Source organism: Oncorhynchus clarkii, chromosome 8, assembly GCF_045791955.1.
Source record: "Oncorhynchus clarkii lewisi isolate Uvic-CL-2024 chromosome 8, UVic_Ocla_1.0, whole genome shotgun sequence".
Classification (NCBI taxonomy): Eukaryota; Metazoa; Chordata; class Actinopteri; order Salmoniformes; family Salmonidae; genus Oncorhynchus; species Oncorhynchus clarkii.
In genome coordinates, this window is record NC_092154.1 from 26,325,035 (window position 1) to 26,349,286 (window position 24,252).

Below are 24,252 nucleotides of genomic sequence, written 5' to 3' on the forward strand. Positions count from 1 at the left end.
ACCAAATACTTTTAGACTTTTACTCAAGTAGTATTTTACTGGGTGACTTTCACTTTTACTTCAGTCATTTTCTATTAAGGTATCATCACTTTTACTCAAGTATGACAATTGAGTACTTTTTCCACCACTGCCATAGATTATGTTATGCATCTGTGGCATCACACTTCACATAACAAGAACACTTATTCTTAATTATTCTTACACACAATATTGCTATATCTAATAATGTCTTTGTATTTATTCAATAATGTTGTTACATGGCAGAGGATAAGATAACACTGATTTCTGGTGACTCCTTGGCAGACTGGCTGATCTGGTATTTCAGTAAAAAATGTTATGTTGAAGCGATGTCAATGTCTTCCAAAGGAATGTCGTTCATCAAGTCACATCACTGTTGTCTCAGCTAATGCCATCACAAACTGTCATGTTCTGATCTTAGTTCCTTTGTTTTGTCGTCGTTTTAGTTGGTCAGGGCGTGAGTTGGGGTGGGCAGTCTATGTTTGTTTTTCTATGTTGGTTTTTGAGTTTGGCCTGGTATGGTTCTCAATCAGAGGCAGGTGTCGTTAGTTGTCTCTGATTGAGAATCATACTTAGGTAGCCTTTTTCCACCTGGGTTTCGTGGGTGTTTATTTTCTGTTCTGTGTTTTGTTGCACCGTTCAGGACTGTTCGTTTGTCATGTATTGTTTTTGTTTCAGTATTCATTCTTTATTAAACTACAATGAATACTTACCACGCTGCACCTTGGTCCTCTCTTTCTCCCGACGACAACCGTTACAGAAACACCCACCACCAAAGGACCAAGCAGCGTGGTGACGAGAGGCAGCGATACTTGGAGAATTGGACTTGGGAGGAGATTCTGGACGGCAAGGGACCCTGTGGCCAGGCTGGAGAATATCGCCGCCCCAAGGCTGAGCTGGAGGCAGCGAAAGCTGAGAGGCGGTGGTATGAGGAGGCAGCACAGCAGCGCGGCTGGAAGCCCGAGAGGCAGACCCAAAAATTTCTTGGGGGGTGCACACGGGGAGTGTGGCTAAATCAGTTAGTAGACCTGAGCCAACTCCCCGTGCTTACCGTGGCGGGCGTCGTACTGGTCAGGCACCGTATTATGCCGTGGAGCGCATGGTGTCCCCAGTACGCATGCTTAGCCCGGTGCGCTACATCCCAGCTCCCCGTATCGGCCGGGCTAGAGTGGGCATCGAGCCAGGTGTCATGAAGCTGGCCCTGCGCATCTGGTCTCCAGTGCGTCTCCTCGGGCCGGGGTCGATGAGGAGGGAGAGACATAGCGCGGGCCTTGTTGAAGATCTCCCGGTAGTCTAGGTACTCCGCAGGAATGGCAGAGAGATCCGAGACTTCTCCTCCGATAATCAGTGAAGGAACGTGTCGAAAAGAGATTCCGGGTTCCAGGCACGATCAGCAAACGTGTGAAAATCTACAGCATAGTCTGCCATACTACAGGAGTTTTTAAAACTTTTATCCCTTTTTCTCCCCAATTTTGTGATATCCAATTGGTAATTACAGTCTTGTCTCATCGCTGCAACTCTCGTACGGACTCGGGAGAGGCAAATGTCGAGAGCCGTGTGCCCCCGAAACACAATGCCCACTTAACCTGGAAGCCAGCCGCACCAATGTGTCGGAGGAAACACCATACACCTGGTGACCACGTCAGTGCGCATTGCGCCCGGCCCGCCACAGAAGTCGCTAGAGCACGATGGGACAAGAACATCCCTGCTGGCCAAACCCTCCCCTAACCCGAACAACGCTGAGCCAATTGTGAGCCGCCCCATGGGTCTCCAAGTCGTGGCCGACGTCGACAGAACCTGGACTCAAACCATGATCTCTAGTGGCTCAGCTAGCACTGTGATGCAGTACCTTAGACCCCTTCGGGAGGCCTCTCACTACAGGAGTTTTGACGCAGAGTAGCTTCCGAGCAGCCTCTCTCCTGGACAACAGAGAATCTAACACCTTCCTAACCTCCTCGATGAACTCCTCCAGACTGAGGAAAACGGTGGATTGTTGCTTCCTCACCACTGTCACCCAGGCGAGAGCCCTTCGAGCGATCAGAGGGAAACGAAGAGGGCTGCAGCTTGAAGATGAGGGAGCACTGGGAGAGAAACGCTTGGAAGGTTCTTGGATCTCTGGCGTAGCGGTGTTCTCAGGAAGCCAGGATAGGCTGGGGAGAAGCGCCACTGGTAGCTGTGTTACTGAGAGTCTGGGGGGTTACCGTAGAGGCTTGCTGCCTAGTAGAATATCCATTGAATTGTTCCAGCAATACATTGAAAGCACAGTTATGGCACATTCTGCCAAGTTCTGGAGTCCTTCCATAAGGTTATGAAGTAATTCCTCATGTCTTCCAATAGTGGCTCCTTGGGAGGAGACAGCGTTGCAGAGCTGGTCCGAGTCTGCTGGGTCAGTCATGGCCAGTTCGTACTATCAAGGCTCAGGCTAAGACCCAGATGCAGACACAGGAGGCGGATAGGGAAGCACAGCCGAGAGCTGCCCAGTGACACGAGCCTACCAGACAAGCTAAACTACTTCTATGCTTGCTTCGAGGCAAATAACACTGAAACATGCATGAGAGCACCAGCTGTTCCGGAAGACTGTGTGACCACGCTCTCCGCAGCCGATGTGAGTAAGACCTTTAAACAGGTCAGCATTCACAAGACCGCAGGTAATCAGACGGATTACCATGACGTGTAATGCGAGCATGCGCTGACCAACTGGCAAGTGTCTTCACTGACATTTTCAACCTTTCCCTGTCCAAATGCGTAATACAAACATGTTTTAAGCAAACCACCACAGTCCCTGTGCCCAAGAACACTAAGGTAACATGCCTAAATGACTACCGACCCATAGAACTCAAGTCTGTAGCCATGAAGTGCTTTGAAAGGCTGGTCATGGCTCACATGAACATCCCAGAAACCCCAGACCCACTCCAATTTGAGTACCGCCCAAACAGATCCACAGATGATGCAATCTCTATTGCACTCCACACTGCCTTTTCCCACCTGGACAAAAGGAACACCTATGTGAGAATGCTACTCATTGACTACAGCTCAGCGTTTAACACCATAGTGCCCTCAAAGCTCATCAAACTCACCAATAAGCTAAGGACCGTGGGACTAAACACCTCCCTCTGCAACTGGATCCTGGACTTCCTGACGGGCCACCCCCAGGTGGTAAGGGTAGGTAACAACACATCCGCCACACTGATCCTCAACACAGGGGCCCCTCAGGGGTGCATGTTCAGTCCCCTCCTGTACTCCCTGTTCACTCATGACTGCACGGCCAGGCATGACTCCAACACCATCATTAACTTTGCTGATAACACAACAGTGGTCACCGACAACGACGAGACAGCCTATAGGGAGGAGGTCAGAGATGGCCATGTGATGCCAGGACAACAACCTCTCCCTCAATGTGATCAAGACAAAGGAGATGATTGTGGACTACAGGAAAAAGAGGACCGAGCATGCCCCCATTCACATCAACGGGGCTGTAGTGGAGCAGGATGAGAGCTTCAAGTTCCTTGGTGTCCACATCACCAACAAACTAACATGGTCCAAACACACCAAGACAGTTGTGAAGAGGGCACGACAAAACCTATTCCCCCTGAGGAGACTGAAAAGATTTGGCATGGGTCCTCAGATCCTCAAAAGGTTCTACAGCTGCACCACCGAAAGCATCCTGACTGGTTGCATCAACGCTTGGTGTGGTAACTGCTCGGCCTCCGACCGCAAGGCATTTACAGAGGGTAGTGCGTACAGCCCAGTGCATCAATGGGGCAAAGCTTCCTGCCATCCATGATCTCTATACCAGGCGGTATCAGAGGAAGGCACTCAAAATTGTCAAAGACTCCAGGCACCCAAGTCATAGACTGTTCTCCCTGCTACCGAACGGCATGCGGGACCGGAGCGCCAAGTCCAAGAGTCTTCTAAACAGCTTCTACCCCCAAGCCATAAGACTCCTGAACATCTAATCAAATGGCTACCCAGACTATTTGCATTGCCCCCCTCCTTTTACACCACTTCTACTCTCTGTTGTTATCATCTATGCATAGTCACTTTAATAACTCTACCTACATGTACATATTACCTCAATTACCTCGACTAACCGGTGCCCCCGCACATTGACTCTCCGCACATTGACTCTTTACCTGTACAGAAAACGCAGGTATAAATACATAGGTGATAATGATGGGAGATGGGAGACACCTGGTTGGGGGTGGAGACAAGCACAAAGACAGGTGAAAAAGATCAGGGTGTGACAGTTGTTACAAAACAAAATGGGTGAAAAGTCAAGGGGTGTGAATACTTCCTGAAGGAACTGTATGTGTACATAGCTACCTCAATTACCTTGCACATTGACTCGGTACTAGTACTCCCTGTATCTAGCCATGTTATTTTTACTTGTTGTTGCTATTCGTTATTCACTGTGTATTTATTCCATTTGTCACTATTTCTATATGTATTTTATCTTTATCTTTAACTCTGTATTGCTGGAAAATGACTCACAAGTAAGTAAGCATTCAGTGTTAATCTACACCAAAGCACATGACAAAAAAAACGTGATTTGATTGTATGCAACATTTCACTTTTTTCACAACTGCCATGGGCTTGGTGCCAAATCATTTACAAAAAATACATACTGACATAGTAAAATAAATAAAAGTGTGTAAAAAATAATTATCATGGATTCCATGCTGAACTTCAATGGCATTAAATTAAACTAAATGTATGGTTTTATTTAGGATAATGTTTTACAGCTTTGTTGGTCCATTTCTTTTTATTTTAAAATCTTCTTACTTGATGATTGTATATATTTTACATGTGATAATGCCACACTGAGGGCCAGAGATAATTACAGACACCTGTGATTATCTGAAGTACTGTACCCACATTTATTTTTAAACCAACATTCCAGTAATATACACTCCCCTTGCAACCGTAGGTAAAAGACAACTAAAACATATAAAATGTTCAGTTTCAATAACAATACCAATGTTAGCAGAGCAGAGCACAGCAATCGCTATACCTCTAAGAGAAACCTACTGCATTCTTTACATTCTTATTGAAATACCATGTGACTTCTCTACCCATCCTGATGATTGGGTTTCATGAAAAGCAGTCTGCCCTGGTTGTGATGTCACAAGAAGCCTACTTAACCCATTTGTTCCCAATTGTTTTCCGACATACCACTATGAAAGTCTTATACCATTAGTAACCCTTACATGTAATCCATATTGCTTTTTGAAAAAGTATGGCCCTGTTACCCACTTTGCCAAGGCCTGTGTTCCCCCAGGTCACCAAAAGGTACAGTATACGCAGCTATCCGCTCCACACCCCAACCCTGTTTGCATATCTTAGTATTGTGTCCACTAACCTGTTATACCCTAACCATTTCCTATATAAACTCAAAGTACATTACATTAGCCTCTTTCACTTTTTGTCTAACACAAACGTGTTACCAAAAAGGATGTTAAAGGGCAGTAGACTTAAATTCAGACTCATTACCTGTAGGAGTTACCTGTATATTTTTTATTTATTTTTTATTTCACCTTTATTTAACCAGGTAGGCTAGTTGAGAATAAGTTCTCATTTGCAACTGTGACCTGGCCAAGATAAAGCACAGCAGTTCGACACATACAACAACACAGAGTTACACATGTAATATATATAATTGTAAACCAGGTCAAATCATGGTCATAAAGCTCAATATTCATATAAAACAGGTCTACCCCAGTGCCCAAGCCTCAATATTCATAGAAAAACAGATGTGGTGGGGTGAAAAACCAGACTGGCGCGAGGCAACAAACACAAAACAAAACAATTCCACACAAAGACATGGGTGGGAACAGAGGAATATATATATATATATATATATATATATATATATATATATATATATATATATATATATATATATATATATATATGCAGTGTGATTAGGGAATGTAAACCAGGTGTGCGGGGAACAAGACAAAACAAATGGAACAATGAAAAATGGAGCGGCGATGGCTAGAAGGCCGGTGACGTCGAACGCCGAACGCCACCCGAACAAGGAGGGGAGCCGACTTCGGCGGAAGTCGTTGACAACCCTATTTACCAGAACTCACATAAACCAGGTATACCCGTGTGAGAGACAATGAACAAAACTATTAACATGATATATTTGTAATATTAACACACTAATTGTGCTTAAGGGTCTATTCATCGCCAATCTCCCCTGAAATAACAAAATTATACATTTTACAGTCAGAATCACTAATTTAAGCATATGTAAAGGCTAATGGATACTGGTAAAACCTTTTATCTTTTACTTCTAATTTATAGCGATGGCTGTACTGATGGCTCAAGTGTGTCTGTGCTCTGCTCTTCAATTCTAACTCAGTTTCATTTAGTGACACAAGGAAACAGAATAAATAATGAAACCTGTTGAGCAGGTGCTCTGTCACAGTCAGTCAGTCCCTTACCATATTTCAGGAATTGTTCCCGGTAGTTCACGGTATTAAGGGCGTGACAGTCAGTAAACGGTGTTGGATGTGGGTTTTGAGTCTCCCTGCAACGTACAATACTACACTTGTCAACCAGAACAGTAAGGAGAAGCAAGGTAAGGTATTTTTGTTAGTTTGTTTTTCAGTGAAATGATAGATGAGGATGATAGTGAAGAACTGAATAATAATTTAGGTCAATGTTAAAAGGAGGGGGGGAAAGAGACAGAAATTGGCCTACATGGGATCTTCACTTGGATGGTAATGAGACTGACCTCCTTTCTGAGTTGAGGCTTAAATACAAATCTAAATGTTTCTGTTGTATCTGTAACTCATTATTACTTAGGGTCTGACATGATATAACCAACATCAAATAACAGTGCATATCAGGAGCACAGATTGAATATCTGAGTTTCCATGTTTTCAACTGGCCCCACAATACGCTATCTGTAGTCACATTGATTTCCTTAGTTGGTTTATTAGTTAAAGATATTTTGTGCTGTCAAGTTTTACACGTCCGACTTTCTGGTAGTGGTAGCAGTAGCTCCATTAAGTTTTCTCTGCTACCTATTGGTGTTTATATAAATATTCTGTAGCCTGTTGGTGCCTATATTTTTCTGGTGCCTGTTGTTGGTGCCTATTAGATCCTTTCCTGTCTGAAAAGCTAAATAATTCGATTTGAGTTTTTTAAACATCAAGCTTGTTTTTCTTGTGTTCCTTTTGTTATTTGTGTGGTAGACATTACATGATTGATGACTGATGTCAACTGCTTTTGAACAAACTAGCAACAATTTGGACATCAGCACTACAGTGATCAACGTGCTAATGATCATAGGAAGAGCAGTGTGGCCAATAAAGGTAAAGTTAAATATTTATGAAAATCTAATTGTACCTGAACAATAATATGGCACATAAAATACATTTTTCCCACACTGCACTTTCAGAAGTGTGTTTGATTTGCATAGCAACGTGTCCAAGGATGGAGTTGACACTTCATTTAGACAGTTCAGTAGGATCCCCCATTCAGAACTGACAGTGAAGCTGGCTAAGAAGTCATCAGACTGACACAGACAAAGGGACTGGAAATGTCTAAATCAAATGTCAACTACCTTCACGCAGAGAAGGCTACTAATCTAAATCAGAAGAGCAGGCCTACAAAAGGACAACAGAGCCCTAGTCTGTTACACCAGGGCTTGGGGCCCGGCCCACGACGTAGATGTGACCAATATGGCCATACAAGAACTGAGATTATGCCAGTAAAGCATGTTGTCATTACATATAAGATGAATCTGTTTGACATGGTACAGTGGTTGTCAAGTACATTTCTTTGACTATAGACCTACCATGCTATTTGTAACCCATTTCCATGTTTATGATTGTACTTTTGTCATAATATGGGTATCAATAATGTTAGATGAGATATACAGAATCTGTTTTTCATTCAGTGAATGTCGACTTCCATATGCAGCAGAATTGATTCAGAAATCCAGTAACATTTTCACTTTGAAATAATATTTATGTTATATGAATTTCCTGCAGTACGTCCGTCCGCACATCCTTCAGAAATGTATTTTGACACTTTTTTGGAGGAATACTCTGTAGCGGTTAGAGAGTTGGGCCAGTAACCGAAAGGTTGCTGGATCGAATCCCCGAGCTGACAAAAAAAATCCCTGAGCTGTAAAAATCTGTCGTTCTGCCCCTGAGCAAGGCAGTTAACCCACTGTTCCCCGGGCGCCGAAGACGTGGATGTTGATTAATGCAGCCCCCCGCACCTCTCTGATTCAGAGGGGTCGGGTTAAATGCGGGAGACACGTTTCAGTTGAAGGCATTCAGTTGTACAACTGACTAGGTCTCCCCCTTTCCCTTTCCCTTTATTATATGTTGTTTACAATTCATTGTCTTAGATAATGTATTTCAACATGACATTGGAACATGTGGGGAATTGTCCACTCACCAGGGACAGGGACATTCTAGGCAATGGCATTCTAGGAATGAGGAATGAACTTCAGCTATTATACTTAACATAACATAAATGTTTTGTAAAAATAGCAGATCACATTTCAGTGTCTTTCCTACTTACAAATAAATGGCTGCACACTAAGTGTGTTTGTACAATAAGTCCAGATGAGATTCATTATTTCAATTAGCACATTACATAAGGTTATAGTGAAGATATCACAAATCCCTTGATTCAGCTTAATCAGATTTTTTTTTAAATCTCAGAATTACAAATCATGAAATGAAACAATAGATACTTCTATGGACATTTTTTAAATGAAGCGTGCATGATATAAGTGCTTCAGAAAAGTTACCTGTGGGGTTTTATTGTGTACTTTAAACATTATAGTGAATGTAGGTTTTTACAGTTCTTCCTGGTTTTTTTCTCAACTCCTTTGCCTTGTTTCCCCATAACAGGAATGGCAATAACAAAGAATGGGCTGAGTGTCCTTGTTCTCCTGGTGACATGCTCTGTTTTGGAAACACGGGAATTCATTGAGATTTCAAGCCTTTTTTCACAGGTATTATGTTAACAGTACCTCATGCTGTCCAATAGAAACCTTCCGACAATATTTAGGAACAAATGTAACAGAATATGAGAAACTTAGCGTCTTGGTGATCTTAGTAAGAGTTAGGCGGTCTAATGTTAAGTTCTTGCACCATAACTATCATGATTTTTTTGGACATATTAATGGTTGAACTGGTTAGTGTGGAGTCTCGTGATTTGATAATCATACAGTATTGAACCACCCTTGAAACCCCCAAGACCTATCAAACAGGATATTCTAAATGTGGAAAATATTCTAAGATGATATGGACTCTCTGAAGCAAATGTAAATGTGGATACTGACTTTCATTCTCTTGGTAAAGGGATTCAACACAGAGTACAACCCTCATCTGTCACATGTTAGGGAAAAAAGAGCAGGTGAGTTTAGTCAACGGATCACCTTTAAATGATCTTGCAAAGCCAAACATCATCCTCTTGAATGACAATTCAAACCATGTATTTAAAAAGAGCATAGGGACTCTTCTCCTGAACGTCACCCTTCCCTCTATTTCAATCCTTTACAGTGTTATCCAATCGATGGAACTACATAATTGATGTTGAAGTGAACGTGTCAGACATCAAAACAATAGAGCAAATTAAGTCAGCTGTGAATTCAACAAGTCTTCCCCTCACTATCAACAACTCCACTGAAATCTCTGCTGTAGACATCACTACTGGTAGTTATACTGTTGGGCTTGCTAGTGCTAGGCATTGCTTTTCTAATTATGTAGGAGAAAAATAATTTATTGAATACATTTTTTACATGCACATGTCCTGAAACACATTTCCATTTCAGTGTGCTACCCATATGGTACTGGATTCCAGTGCAGATGTGAGGACCAGTATCGTTGGTCATATAACAACTGTGTCACATATGGATCCTGTGATGACATCACTGGTGACACATGTGGATGTATCAATGCCAATCCAGCAGATGGACAGTACTGCCAGCCATACACAAGTAACTTATTATTTGTTTATAAAATACTTGAATCTGTATTAATGAATAAACTTGATATAAAAACTGAATAAACTTGATATTCTAATTGCAATTTAATAACACAAATAATTGCTCTGGTTTGATATAACAATGCAAATGCATGTTCCATATATTTGATTCAACAGAACCTGTAACTCTTCTGGAGTACTTTGTGGAAGTTGAGGTCAATGTCAATGACTTAAAAGCCATAGACGAACCGAAGAACCTTCTGAAAAACCTCAGTTTACCATTCGCACTTAGTAGCATGATCAACATAACTGATATCAACATTACTACAGGTAAGAAATATTTAAGCTCTTGATGAATTATTTTATTTAAATCGTAGAAAATTATGATTTATACTGATATTTTGTTTTTCAGTGTGCTACCCAAATGGTACTGGATTCCAGTGCAGATGTGAGGACCAGTATCGTTGGTCGTGTAACAATTGCGCCATCTATGGGGCATGTGAAAAAAATACAGATAAACCCTGTAGCTGTATTAATGCAATTCCTTCTGATGGAGAGTACTGCCAGTCGTTTCAAAACCCAAGTAAACGCCAAAGTCCTGTATTTTATAGATTTAATTGTCATGATATTTTTCCTATTTCTGTTGAACCAATGAAGCAATGTTATATTTTCGTCACATTACAGATTTTACAGCATGTCCAACCACAACAGCCTCTCCTTCAACAGGTAAAGTAGGACCAAAATATATCTGATGAATTACCTGAAAAACAATAGCAGGACAAAAGTTTTGGGATATTGATGGATCTAAATCTATTTAATATTAGCAAGTAACAGACTGACATTGTTCATTTTCAGTTCCAACAGTACCACCAACTCTCTATGAGTACATGTTTGAAATTGAAGTGAACACCACAGACGTTACAGTGATAGATCAACTGAGAGCCATTCTGAGAAATGCTATTTATCCTGTCAGAATCAATAATCTGATACAAATCACTGGTGTTAACATGTCTACAGGTAAGACTTCAATGTGCAAGTTATTATTTTTAATTGCTTACACTCTGATTAAGTGTCATTTTGATTTCTTAATCTACTCTCATGTCCTCAGTTTGCTTCCCAAATGGTACTGGATTCCAGTGCAGATGTGAGGACCAGTATCGTTGGTCATGTGACCAGTGTGTCTCTTTTGGGAATTGTGATGACATCACATCTGACACGTGTGGATGTATCAATGCCATTCCTCCAGATGGACAGTACTGCCAGTCTGTTCACCACCAAAGTAAGAACCAACATCCTCACACATTTGACTTTTGTTAACGTTTTCTAATATGTGTAACTAAACAATATCCTATTTTCTTCACCTTAAAGACTTTACAGCATGTCCAACAACAACAGCCTCTCCTACAACAGGTATTGTAGGACCAAAATATATCTGATGAATTACTTGAAAAACAAACGCATGACAATTGTTTTGGGATATTGATGGATCTAAATCTATTTAATATTAGCAAGTTAATGACTGAGATTGTTCATTTTCAGTTCCAACAGTACCACCAACTCTCTATGAGTACATGATGGAAATTGAAGTGAACACCACAGACGTTACAGTGATAGATCAACTGAGAGCCATTCTGAGAAATGCTATTTACCCTGTCAGAATCAATAATCTGATACAAATCACTGGTGTTAACATGTCTACAGGTAAGACTTCAATGTGCAAGTTATTATTTTTAATTGCTTACACACTGATTAAGTGTCATTTTGATTTCTTAATCTACTCTCATGTCCTCAGTTTGCTTCCCAAATGGTACTGGATTCCAGTGCAGATGTGAGGACCAGTATCGTTGGTCATGTGACCAGTGTGTCTCTTTTGGGAATTGTGATGACATCACATCTGACACGTGTGGATGTATCAATGCCATTCCTCCAGATGGACAGTACTGCCAGTCTGTTCTCCACCAAAGTAAGAACCAACATCCTCACACATTTGACATTTGTTAACATTTTCTAATATGTGTAAGTAACCAATATTCTATTTTCTTCACCTTAAAGACTTTACAGCATGTCCAACAACAACAGCCTCTCCGACAACAGGTATTGTAGGACCAAAATATATCTGATGAATTACTTGAAAAACAAACGCATGACAATTGTTTTGGGATATTGATGGATCTAAATCTATTTAATATTAGCAAGTTAATGACTGACATTGTTCATTTTTAGTTCCAACAGTACCACCAACTCTCTATGAGTACATGATGGAAATTGAAGTGAACACCACAGACGTTACAGTGATAGATCAACTGAGAGCCATTCTGAGAAATGCTATTTACCCTGTCAGAATCAATAATCTGATACAAATCACTGGTGTTAACATGTCTACAGGTAAGACTTCAATGTGCAAGTTATTATTTTTAATTGCTTACACACTGATTAAGTGTCATTTTGATTTCTTAATCTACTCTCATGTCCTCAGTTTGCTTCCCAAATGGTACTGGATTCCAGTGCAGATGTGAGGACCAGTATCGTTGGTCATGTGACCAGTGTGTCTCTTACGGGAAATGTGATGACATCACATCTGACACGTGTGGATGTATCAATGCCATTCCTACAGATGGACAGTACTGCCAGTCTGTTCTCCACCAAAGTAAGAACCAACATCCTCACACATTTGACATTTGTTAACATTTTCTAATATGTGTAACTAAACAATATCCTATTTTCGTAACCTCAAAGACTTCACAGCATGTCCAACAACAACAGCCTCTCCTACAACAGGTAATAATGGAGAAAGATATATCTGATGAATTGTATTAAGAGCCATAGCATTTCTATTGTTATGTCATGTTTTGTCATCTTGATGGATCTAAATCTATTTAATATTAGCAAGTTAATGACTGACATTGTTCATTTTTAGTTCCAACAGTACCACCAACTCTCTATGAGTACATGATTGAAATTGAACTGAACACCACAGACGTTACAGTGATAGATCAACTGAGAGCCATTCTGAGAAATGCTATTTACCCTGTCAGAATCAATAATCTGAATCAAATCACTGGTGTTAACATGTCTACAGGTAAGACTTCAATGTGCAAGTTATTATTTTTAGTTGCTTACACACTGATTAAGTGTCATTTTGATTTCTTAATCTACTCTCATGTCCTCAGTTTGCTTCCCAAATGGTACTGGATTCCAGTGCAGATGTGAGGACCAGTATCGTTGGTCATGTGACCAGTGTGTCTCTTACGGGAAATGTGATGACATCACATCTGACACGTGTGGATGTATCAATGCCATTCCTACAGATGGACAGTACTGCCAGTCTGTTCTCCACCAAAGTAAGAACCAACATCCTCACACATTTGACATTTGTTAACATTTTCTAATATGTGTAACTAAACAATATCCTATTTTCGTAACCTCAAAGACTTCACAGCATGTCCAACAACAACAGCCTCTCCTACAACAGGTAATAATGGAGAAAGATATATCTGATGAATTGTATTAAGAGCCATAGCATTTCTATTGTTATGTCATGTTTTGTCATCTTGATGGATCTAAATCTATTTAATATTAGCAAGTTAATGACTGACATTGTTCATTTTTAGTTCCAACAGTACCACCAACTCTCTATGAGTACATGATTGAAATTGAACTGAACACCACAGACGTTACAGTGATAGATCAACTGAGAGCCATTCTGAGAAATGCTATTTACCCTGTCAGAATCAATAATCTGAATCAAATCACTGGTGTTAACATGTCTACAGGTAAGACTTCAATGTGCAAGTTATTATTTTTAGTTGCTTACACACTGATTAAGTGTCATTTTGATTTCTTAATCTACTCTCATGTCCTCAGTTTGCTTCCCAAATGGTACTGGATTCCAGTGCAGATGTGAGGACCAGTATCGTTGGTCATGTGACCAGTGTGTCTCTTTTGGGAATTGTGATGACATCACATCTGACACGTGTGGATGTATTAATGCCATTCCTCCAGATGGACAGTACTGCCAGTCTGTTCTCCACCAAAGTAAGAACCAACATCCTCACACATTTGACATTTGTTAACATTTTCTAATATGTGTAAGTAACCAATATTCTATTTTCTTCACCTTAAAGACTTTACAGCATGTCCAACAACAACAGCCTCTCCTACAACAGGTATTGTAGGACCAAAATATATCTGATGAATTACTTGAAAAACAAACGCATGACAATTGTTTTGGGATATTGATGGATCTAAATCTATTTAATATTAGCAAGTTAATGACTGACATTGTTCATTTTTAGTTCCAACAGTACCACCAACTCTCTATGAGTACATGATGGAAATTGAAGTGAACACCACAGACGTTACAGTGATAGATCAACTGAGAGCCATTCTGAGAAATGCTATTTACCCTGTCAGAATCAATAATCTGATACAAATCACTGGTGTTAACATGTCTACAGGTAAGACTTCAATGTGCAAGTTATTATTTTTAATTGCTTACACACTGATTAAGTGTCATTTTGATTTCTTAATCTACTCTCATGTCCTCAGTTTGCTTCCCAAATGGTACTGGATTCCAGTGCAGATGTGAGGACCAGTATCGTTGGTCATGTGACCAGTGTGTCTCTTACGGGAAATGTGATGACATCACATCTGACACGTGTGGATGTATCAATGCCATTCCTACAGATGGACAGTACTGCCAGTCTGTTCTCCACCAAAGTAAGAACCAACATCCTCACACATTTGACATTTGTTAACATTTTCTAATATGTGTAACTAAACAATATCCTATTTTCGTAACCTCAAAGACTTCACAGCATGTCCAACAACAACAGCCTCTCCTACAACAGGTAATAATGGAGAAAGATATATCTGATGAATTGTATTAAGAGCCATAGCATTTCTATTGTTATGTCATGTTTTGTCATCTTGATGGATCTAAATCTATTTAATATTAGCAAGTTAATGACTGACATTGTTCATTTTTAGTTCCAACAGTACCACCAACTCTCTATGAGTACATGATTGAAATTGAACTGAACACCACAGACGTTACAGTGATAGATCAACTGAGAGCCATTCTGAGAAATGCTATTTACCCTGTCAGAATCAATAATCTGAATCAAATCACTGGTGTTAACATGTCTACAGGTAAGACTTCAATGTGCAAGTTATTATTTTTAGTTGCTTACACACTGATTAAGTGTCATTTTGATTTCTTAATCTACTCTCATGTCCTCAGTTTGCTTCCCAAATGGTACTGGATTCCAGTGCAGATGTGAGGACCAGTATCGTTGGTCATGTGACCAGTGTGTCTCTTTTGGGAATTGTGATGACATCACATCTGACACGTGTGGATGTATCAATGCCATTCCTCCAGATGGACAGTACTGCCAGTCTGTTCTCCACCAAAGTAAGAACCAACATCCTCACACATTTGACATTTGTTAACATTTTCTAATATGTGTAACTAACCAATATCCTATTTTCTTCACCTTAAAGACTTTACAGCATGTCCAACAACAACAGCCTCTCCTACAACAGGTATTGTAGGACCAAAATATATCTGATGAATTACTTGAAAAACAAACGCATGACAATTGTTTTGGGATATTGATGGATCTAAATCTATTTAATATTAGCAAGTTAATGACTGACATTGTTCATTTTTAGTTCCAACAGTACCACCAACTCTCTATGAGTACATGATTGAAATTGAACTGAACACCACAGACGTTACAGTGATAGATCAACTGAGAGCCATTCTGAGAAATGCTATTTACCCTGTCAGAATCAATAATCTGAATCAAATCACTGGTGTTAACATGTCTACAGGTAAGACTTCAATGTGCAAGTTATTATTTTTAATTGCTTACACACTGATTAAGTGTCATTTTGATTTCTTAATCTACTCTCATGTCCTCAGTTTGCTTCCCAAATGGTACTGGATTCCAGTGCAGATGTGAGGACCAGTATCGTTGGTCATGTGACCAGTGTGTCTCTTACGGGAAATGTGATGACATCACATCTGACACGTGTGGATGTATCAATGCCATTCCTACAGATGGACAGTACTGCCAGTCTGTTCTCCACCAAAGTAAGAACCAACATCCTCACACATTTGACATTTGTTAACATTTTCTAATATGTGTAACTAAACAATATCCTATTTTCGTAACCTCAAAGACTTCACAGCATGTCCAACAACAACAGCCTCTCCTACAACAGGTAATAATGGAGAAAGATATATCTGATGAATTGTATTAAGAGCCATAGCATTTCTATTGTTATGTCATGTTTTGTCATCTTGATGGATCTAAATCTATTTAATATTAGCAAGTTAATGACTGACATTGTTCATTTTTAGTTCCAACAGTACCACCAACTCTCTATGAGTACATGATTGAAATTGAACTGAACACCACAGACGTTACAGTGATAGATCAACTGAGAGCCATTCTGAGAAATGCTATTTACCCTGTCAGAATCAATAATCTGAATCAAATCACTGGTGTTAACATGTCTACAGGTAAGACTTCAATGTGCAAGTTATTATTTTTAATTGCTTACACACTGATTAAGTATCATTTTGATTTCTTAATCTACTCTCATGTCCTCAGTTTGCTTCCCAAATGGTACTGGATTCCAGTGCAGATGTGAGGACCAGTATCGTTGGTCATGTGACCAGTGTGTCTCTTTTGGGAATTGTGATGACATCACATCTGACACGTGTGGATGTATCAATGCCATTCCTCCAGATGGACAGTACTGCCAGTCTGTTCTCCACCAAAGTAAGAACCAACATCCTCACACATTTGACATTTGTTAACATTTTCTAATATGTGTAACTAACCAATATCCTATGTTCTTCACCTTAAAGACTTTACAGCATGTCCAACAACAACAGCCTCTCCTACAACAGGTATTGTAGGACCAAAATATATCTGATGAATTACTTGAAAAACAAACGCATGACAATTGTTTTGGGATATTGATGGATCTAAATCTATTTAATATTAGCAAGTTAATGACTGACATTGTTCATTTTCAGTTCCAACAGTACCACCAACTCTCTATGAGTACATGATGGAAATTGAAGTGAACACCACAGACGTTACAGTGATAGATCAACTGAGAGCCATTCTGAGAAATGCTATTTACCCTGTCAGAATCAATAATCTGACACAAATCACTGGTGTTAACATGTCTACAGGTAAGACTTCAATGTGCAAGTTATTATTTTTAATTGCTTACACACTGATTAAGTGTCATTTTGATTTCTTAATCTACTCTCATGTCCTCAGTTTGCTTCCCAAATGGTACTGGATTCCAGTGCAGATGTGAGGACCAGTATCGTTGGTCATGTGACCAGTGTGTCTCTTTTGGGAATTGTGATGACATCACATCTGACACGTGTGGATGTATCAATGCCATTCCTACAGATGGACAGTACTGCCAGTCTGTTCTCCACCAAAGTAAGAACCAACATCCTCACACATTTGACATTTGTTAACATTTTCTAATATGTGTAACTAAACAATATCCTATTTTCGTAACCTCAAAGACTTCACAGCATGTCCAACAACAACAGCCTCTCCTACAACAGGTAATAATGGAGAAAGATATATCTGATGAATTGTATTAAGAGCCATAGCATTTCTATTGTTATGTCATGTTTTGTCATCTTGATGGATCTAAATCTATTTAATATCAGCAAGTTAATGACTGACATTGTTCATTTTTAGTTCCAACAGTACCACCAACTCTCTATGAGTACATGATTGAAATTGAACTGAACACCACAGACGTTACAGTGATAGATCAACTGAGAGCCATTCTGAGAAATGCTATTTACCCTGTCAGAATCAATAATCTGAATCAAATCACTGGTGTTAACATGTCTACAGGTAAGACTTCAATGTGCAAGTTATTATTTTTAATTGCTTACACACTGATTAAGTATCATTTTGATTTCTTAATCTACTCTCATGTCCTCAGTTTGCTTCCCAAATGGTACTGGATTCCAGTGCAGATGTGAGGACCAGTATCGTTGGTCATGTGACCAGTGTGTCTCTTTTGGGAATTGTGATGACATCACATCTGACACGTGTGGATGTATCAATGCCATTCCTCCAGATGGACAGTACTGCCAGTCTGTTCTCCACCAAAGTAAGAACCAACATCCTCACACATTTGACTTTTGTTAACATTTTCTAATATGTGTAACTAACCAATATCCTATTTTCTTCACCTTAAAGACTTTACAGCATGTCCAACAACAACAGCCTCTCCGACAACAGGTATTGTAGGACCAAAATATATCTGATTAATTACTTGAAAAACAAACGCATGACAATTGTTTTGGGATATTGATGGATCTAAATCTATTTAATATTAGCAAGTTAATGACTGACATTGTTCATTTTCAGTTCCAACAGTACCACCAACTCTCTATGAGTACATGATTGAAATTGAACTGAACACCACAGACGTTACAGTGATAGATCAACTGAGAGCCATTCTGAGAAATGCTATTTACCCTGTCAGAATCAATAATCTGAATCAAATCACTGGTGTTAACATGTCTACAGGTAAGACTTCAATGTGCAAGTTATTATTTTTAATTGCTTACACACTGATTAAGTGTCATTTTGATTTCTTAATCTACTCTCATGTCCTCAGTTTGCTTCCCAAATGGTACTGGATTCCAGTGCAGATGTGAGGACCAGTATCGTTGGTCATGTGACCAGTGTGTCTCTTACGGGAAATGTGATGACATCACATCTGACACGTGTGGATGTATCAATGCCATTCCTCCAGATGGACAGTACTGCCAGTCTGTTCTCCACCAAAGTAAGAACCAACATCCTCACACATTTGACATTTGTTAACATTTTCTAATATGTGTAACTAAACAATATCCTATTTTCGTAACCTCAAAGACTTCACAGCATGTCCAACAACAACAGCCTCTCCTACAACAGGTAATAATGGAGAAAGATATATCTGATGAATTGTATTAAGAGCCATAGCACTTCTATTGTTATGTCATGTTTTGTCATCTTGATGGATCTAAATCTATTTAATATTAGCAAGTTAATGACTGACATTGTTCATTTTCAGTTCCAACAGTACCACCAACTCTCTATGAGTACATGATTGAAATTGAACTGAACACCACAGACGTTACAGTGATAGATCAACTGAGAGCCATTCTGAGAAATGCTATTTACCCTGTCAGAATCAATAATCTGAATCAAATCACTGGTGTTAACATGTCTACAGGTAAGACTTCAATGTGCAAGTTATTATTTTTAATTGCTTACACACTGATTAAGTGTCATTTTGATTTCTTAATCTACTCTCATGTCCTCAGTTTGCTTCCCAAATGGTACTGGATTCCAGTGCAGATGTGAGGACCAGTATCGTTGGTCATGTGACCAGTGTGTCTCTTACGGGAAATGTGATGACATCACATCTGACACGTGTGGATGTATCAATGCCATTCCTCCAGATGGACAGTACTGCCAGTCTGTTCTCCACCAAAGTAAGAACCAACATCCTCACACATTTGACATTTGTTAACATTTTCTAATATGTGTAACTAAACAATATCCTATTTTCGTAACCTCAAAGACTTTACAGCATGTCCAACAACAACAGCCTCTCCTACAACAGGTAATAATGGAGAAAGATATATCTGATGAATTGTATTAAGAGCCATAGCACTTCTATTGTTATGTCATGTTTTGTCATCTTGATGGATCTAAATCTATTTAATATTAGCAAGTTAATGACTGACATTGTTCATTTTCAGTTCCAACAGTACCACCAACTCTCTATGAGTACATGATTGAAATTGAACTGAACACCACAGACGTTACAGTGATAGATCAACTGAGAGCCATTCTGAGAAATGCTATTTACCCTGTCAGAATCAATAATCTGAATCAAATCACTGGTGTTAACATGTCTACAGGTAAGACTTCAATGTGCAAGTTATTATTTTTAATTGCTTACACACTGATTAAGTGTCATTTTGATTTCTTAATCTACTCTCATGTCCTCAGTTTGCTTCCCAAATGGTACTGGATTCCAGTGCAGATGTGAGGACCAGTATCGTTGGTCATGTGACCAGTGTGTCTCTTACGGGAAATGTGATGACATCACATCTGACACGTGTGGATGTATCAATGCCATTCCTCCAGATGGACAGTACTGCCAGTCTGTTCTCCACCAAAGTAAGAACCAACATCCTCACACATTTGACATTTATTAACATTTTCTAATATGTGTAACTAAACAATATCCTATTTTCGTAACCTCAAAGACTTCGCAGCATGTCCAACAACAACAGCCTCTCCTACAACAGGTAATAATGGAGAAAGATATATCTGATGAATTGTATTAAGAGCCATAGCACTTCTATTGTTATGTCATGTTTTGTCATCTTGATGGATCTAAATCTATTTAATATTAGCAAGTTAATGACTGACATTGTTCATTTTCAGTTCCAACAGTACCACCGACTCTCTATGAGTACATGATTGAAATTGAAGTGAACACCACAGACGTTACAGTGATAGATCAACTGAGAGCCATTCTGAGAAATGCTATTTACCCTGTCAGAATCAATAATCTGACACAAATCACTGGTGTTAACATGTCTACAGGTGAGACTTCAATGTGCAAGTTATTATTTTTAATTGCTTACACACTGATTAAGTGTCATTTTGATTTCTTAATCTACTCTCATGTCCTCAGTTTGCTTCCCAAATGCTACTGGATTCCAGTGCAGATGTGAGGACCAGTATCGTTGGTCATGTGACCAGTGTGTCTCTTTTGGGAATTGTGATGACATCACATCTGACACGTGTGGATGTATCAATGCCATTCCTACAGATGGACAGTACTGCCAGTCTGTTCTCCACCAAAGTAAGAACCAACATCCTCACACATTTGACTTTTGTTAACATTTTCTAATATGTGTAACTAAACAATATCCTATTTTCGTAACCTCAAAGACTTCACAGCATGTCCAACAACAACAGCCTCTCCTACAACAGGTAATAATGGAGAAAGATATATCTGATGAATTGTATTAAGAGCCATAGCATTTCTATTGTTATGTCATGTTTTGTCATCTTGATGGATCTAAATCTATTTAATATCAGCAAGTTAATGACTGACATTGTTCATTTTTAGTTCCAACAGTACCACCAACTCTCTATGAGTACATGATTGAAATTGAACTGAACACCACAGACGTTACAGTGATAGATCAACTGAGAGCCATTCTGAGAAATGCTATTTACCCTGTCAGAATCAATAATCTGAATCAAATCACTGGTGTTAACATGTCTACAGGTAAGACTTCAATGTGCAAGTTATTATTTTTAATTGCTTACACACTGATTAAGTATCATTTTGATTTTCTTAATCTACTCTCATGTCCTCAGTTTGCTTCCCAAATGGTACTGGATTCCAGTGCAGATGTGAGGACCAGTATCGTTGGTCATGTGACCAGTGTGTCTCTTTTGGGAATTGTGATGACATCACATCTGACACGTGTGGATGTATCAATGCCATTCCTCCAGATGGACAGTACTGCCAGTCTGTTCTCCACCAAAGTAAGAACCAACATCCTCACACATTTGACTTTTGTTAACATTTTCTAATATGTGTAACTAACCAATATCCTATTTTCTTCACCTTAAAGACTTTACAGCATGTCCAACAACAACAGCCTCTCCGACAACAGGTATTGTAGGACCAAAATATATCTGATGAATTACTTGAAAAACAAACGCATGACAATTGTTTTGGGATATTGATGGATCTAAATCTATTTAATATTAGCAAGTTAATGACTGACATTGTTCATTTTCAGTTCCAACAGTACCACCAACTCTCTATGAGTACATGATTGAAATTGAACTGAACACCACAGACGTTACAGTGATAGATCAACTGAGAGCCATTCTGAGAAATGCTATTTACCCTGTCAGAATCAATAATCTGAATCAAATCACTGGTGTTAACATGTCTACAGGTAAGACTTCAATGTGCAAGTTATTATTTTTAATTGCTTACACACTGATTAAGTGTCATTTTGATTTCTTAATCTACTCTCATGTCCTCAGTTTGCTTCCCAAATGGTACTGGATTCCAGTGCAGATGTGAGGACCAGTATCGTTGGTCATGTGACCAGTGTGTCTCTTACGGGAAATGTGATGACATCACATCTGACATGTGTGGATGTATCAATGCCATTCCTCCAGATGGACAGTACTGCCAGTCTGTTCTCCACCAAAGTAAGAACCAACATCCTCACACATTTGACATTTGTTAACATTTTCTAATATGTGTAACTAAACAATATCCTATTTTCGTAACCTCAAAGACTTCACAGCATGTCCAACAACAACAGCCTCTCCTACAACAGGTAATAATGGAGAAAGATATATCTGATGAATTGTATTAAGAGCCATAGCACTTCTATTGTTATGTCATGTTTTGTCATCTTGATGGATCTAAATCTATTTAATATTAGCAAGTTAATGACTGACATTGTTCATTTTCAGTTCCAACAGTACCACCGACTCTCTATGAGTACATGATTGAAATTGAAGTGAACACCACAGACGTTACAGTGATAGATCAACTGAGAGCCATTCTGAGAAATGCTATTTACCCTGTCAGAATCAATAATCTGAATCAAATCACTGGTGTTAACATGTCTACAGGTAAGACTTCAATGTGCAAGTTATTATTTTTAATTGCTTACACACTGATTAAGTGTCATTTTGATTTCTTAATCTACTCTCATGTCCTCAGTTTGCTTCCCAAATGGTACTGGATTCCAGTGCAGATGTGAGGACCAGTATCGTTGGTCATGTGACCAGTGTGTCTCTTACGGGAAATGTGATGACATCACATCTGACACGTGTGGATGTATCAATGCCATTCCTCCAGATGGACAGTACTGCCAGTCTGTTCTCCACCAAAGTAAGAACCAACATCCTCACACATTTGACATTTATTAACATTTTCTAATATGTGTAACTAAACAATATCCTATTTTCGTAACCTCAAAGACTTCGCAGCATGTCCAACAACAACAGCCTCTCCTACAACAGGTAATAATGGAGAAAGATATATCTGATGAATTGTATTAAGAGCCATAGCACTTCTATTGTTATGTCATGTTTTGTCATCTTGATGGATCTAAATCTATTTAATATTAGCAAGTTAATGACTGACATTGTTCATTTTCAGTTCCAACAGTACCACCGACTCTCTATGAGTACATGATTGAAATTGAAGTGAACACCACAGACGTTACAGTGATAGATCAACTGAGAGCCATTCTGAGAAATGCTATTTACCCTGTCAGAATCAATAATCTGACACAAATCACTGGTGTTAACATGTCTACAGGTAAGACTTCAATGTGCAAGTTATTATTTTTAGTTGCTTACACACTGATTAAGTGTCATTTTGATTTCTTAATCTACTCTCATGTCCTCAGTTTGCTTCCCAAATGGTACTGGATTCCAGTGCAGATGTGAGGACCAGTATCGTTGGTCATGTGACCAGTGTGTCTCTTACGGGAAATGTGATGACATCACATCTGACACGTGTGGATGTATCAATGCCATTCCTCCAGATGGACAGTACTGCCAGTCTGTTCTCCACCAAAGTAAGAACCAACATCCTCACACATTTGACATTTATTAACATTTTCTAATATGTGTAACTAAACAATATCCTATTTTCGTAACCTCAAAGACTTCGCAGCATGTCCAACAACAACAGCCTCTCCTACAACAGGTAATAATGGAGAAAGATATATCTGATGAATTGTATTAAGAGCCATAGCACTTCTATTGTTATGTCATGTTTTGTCATCTTGATGGATCTAAATCTATTTAATATCAGCAAGTTAATGACTGACATTGTTCATTTTTAGTTCCAACAGTACCACCAACTCTCTATGAGTACATGATTGAAATTGAACTGAACACCACAGACGTTACAGTGATAGATCAACTGAGAGCCATTCTGAGAAATGCTATTTACCCTGTCAGAATCAATAATCTGACACAAATCACTGGTGTTAACATGTCTACAGGTAAGACTTCAATGTGCAAGTTATTATTTTTAGTTGCTTACACACTGATTAAGTGTCATTTTGATTTCTTAATCTACTCTCATGTCCTCAGTTTGCTTCCCAAATGCTACTGGATTCCAGTGCAGATGTGAGGACCAGTA

General features: G+C 39.2%; 1 protein-coding gene across 1 annotated transcript in view; it reads left to right on the plus strand.

The window, feature by feature from the left end:
• Positions 1-7,284: 7,284 nt before the first annotated feature.
• Positions 7,285-24,252, plus strand: part of LOC139415423 (uncharacterized) — a 38,269-nt gene continuing 21,301 nt past the window's right edge. Inside the window, exons 1-27 of the mRNA XM_071163522.1 lie at positions 7,285-7,343; positions 8,901-9,004; positions 9,354-9,408; positions 9,555-9,707; positions 9,827-9,991; positions 10,156-10,308; positions 12,455-12,625; positions 12,896-13,008; positions 13,149-13,319; positions 13,843-14,013; positions 14,527-14,697; positions 15,221-15,391; positions 15,905-16,075; positions 16,599-16,769; positions 17,283-17,453; positions 17,977-18,147; positions 18,661-18,831; positions 19,355-19,525; positions 20,049-20,193; positions 20,490-20,651; positions 20,743-20,913; positions 21,438-21,608; positions 22,122-22,292; positions 22,816-22,986; positions 23,257-23,418; positions 23,510-23,680; positions 24,204-24,252. The exon at positions 24,204-24,252 is cut by the window's right edge and continues 122 nt beyond it. Of these exons, the coding sequence (XP_071019623.1) occupies positions 8,903-9,004; positions 9,354-9,408; positions 9,555-9,707; positions 9,827-9,991; positions 10,156-10,308; positions 12,455-12,625; positions 12,896-13,008; positions 13,149-13,319; positions 13,843-14,013; positions 14,527-14,697; positions 15,221-15,391; positions 15,905-16,075; positions 16,599-16,769; positions 17,283-17,453; positions 17,977-18,147; positions 18,661-18,831; positions 19,355-19,525; positions 20,049-20,193; positions 20,490-20,651; positions 20,743-20,913; positions 21,438-21,608; positions 22,122-22,292; positions 22,816-22,986; positions 23,257-23,418; positions 23,510-23,680; positions 24,204-24,252 (3,995 nt within the window). The 5' untranslated portion in view covers positions 7,285-7,343; positions 8,901-8,902. The remainder of the gene's footprint in view (positions 7,344-8,900; positions 9,005-9,353; positions 9,409-9,554; positions 9,708-9,826; positions 9,992-10,155; positions 10,309-12,454; positions 12,626-12,895; positions 13,009-13,148; positions 13,320-13,842; positions 14,014-14,526; positions 14,698-15,220; positions 15,392-15,904; positions 16,076-16,598; positions 16,770-17,282; positions 17,454-17,976; positions 18,148-18,660; positions 18,832-19,354; positions 19,526-20,048; positions 20,194-20,489; positions 20,652-20,742; positions 20,914-21,437; positions 21,609-22,121; positions 22,293-22,815; positions 22,987-23,256; positions 23,419-23,509; positions 23,681-24,203) is intronic.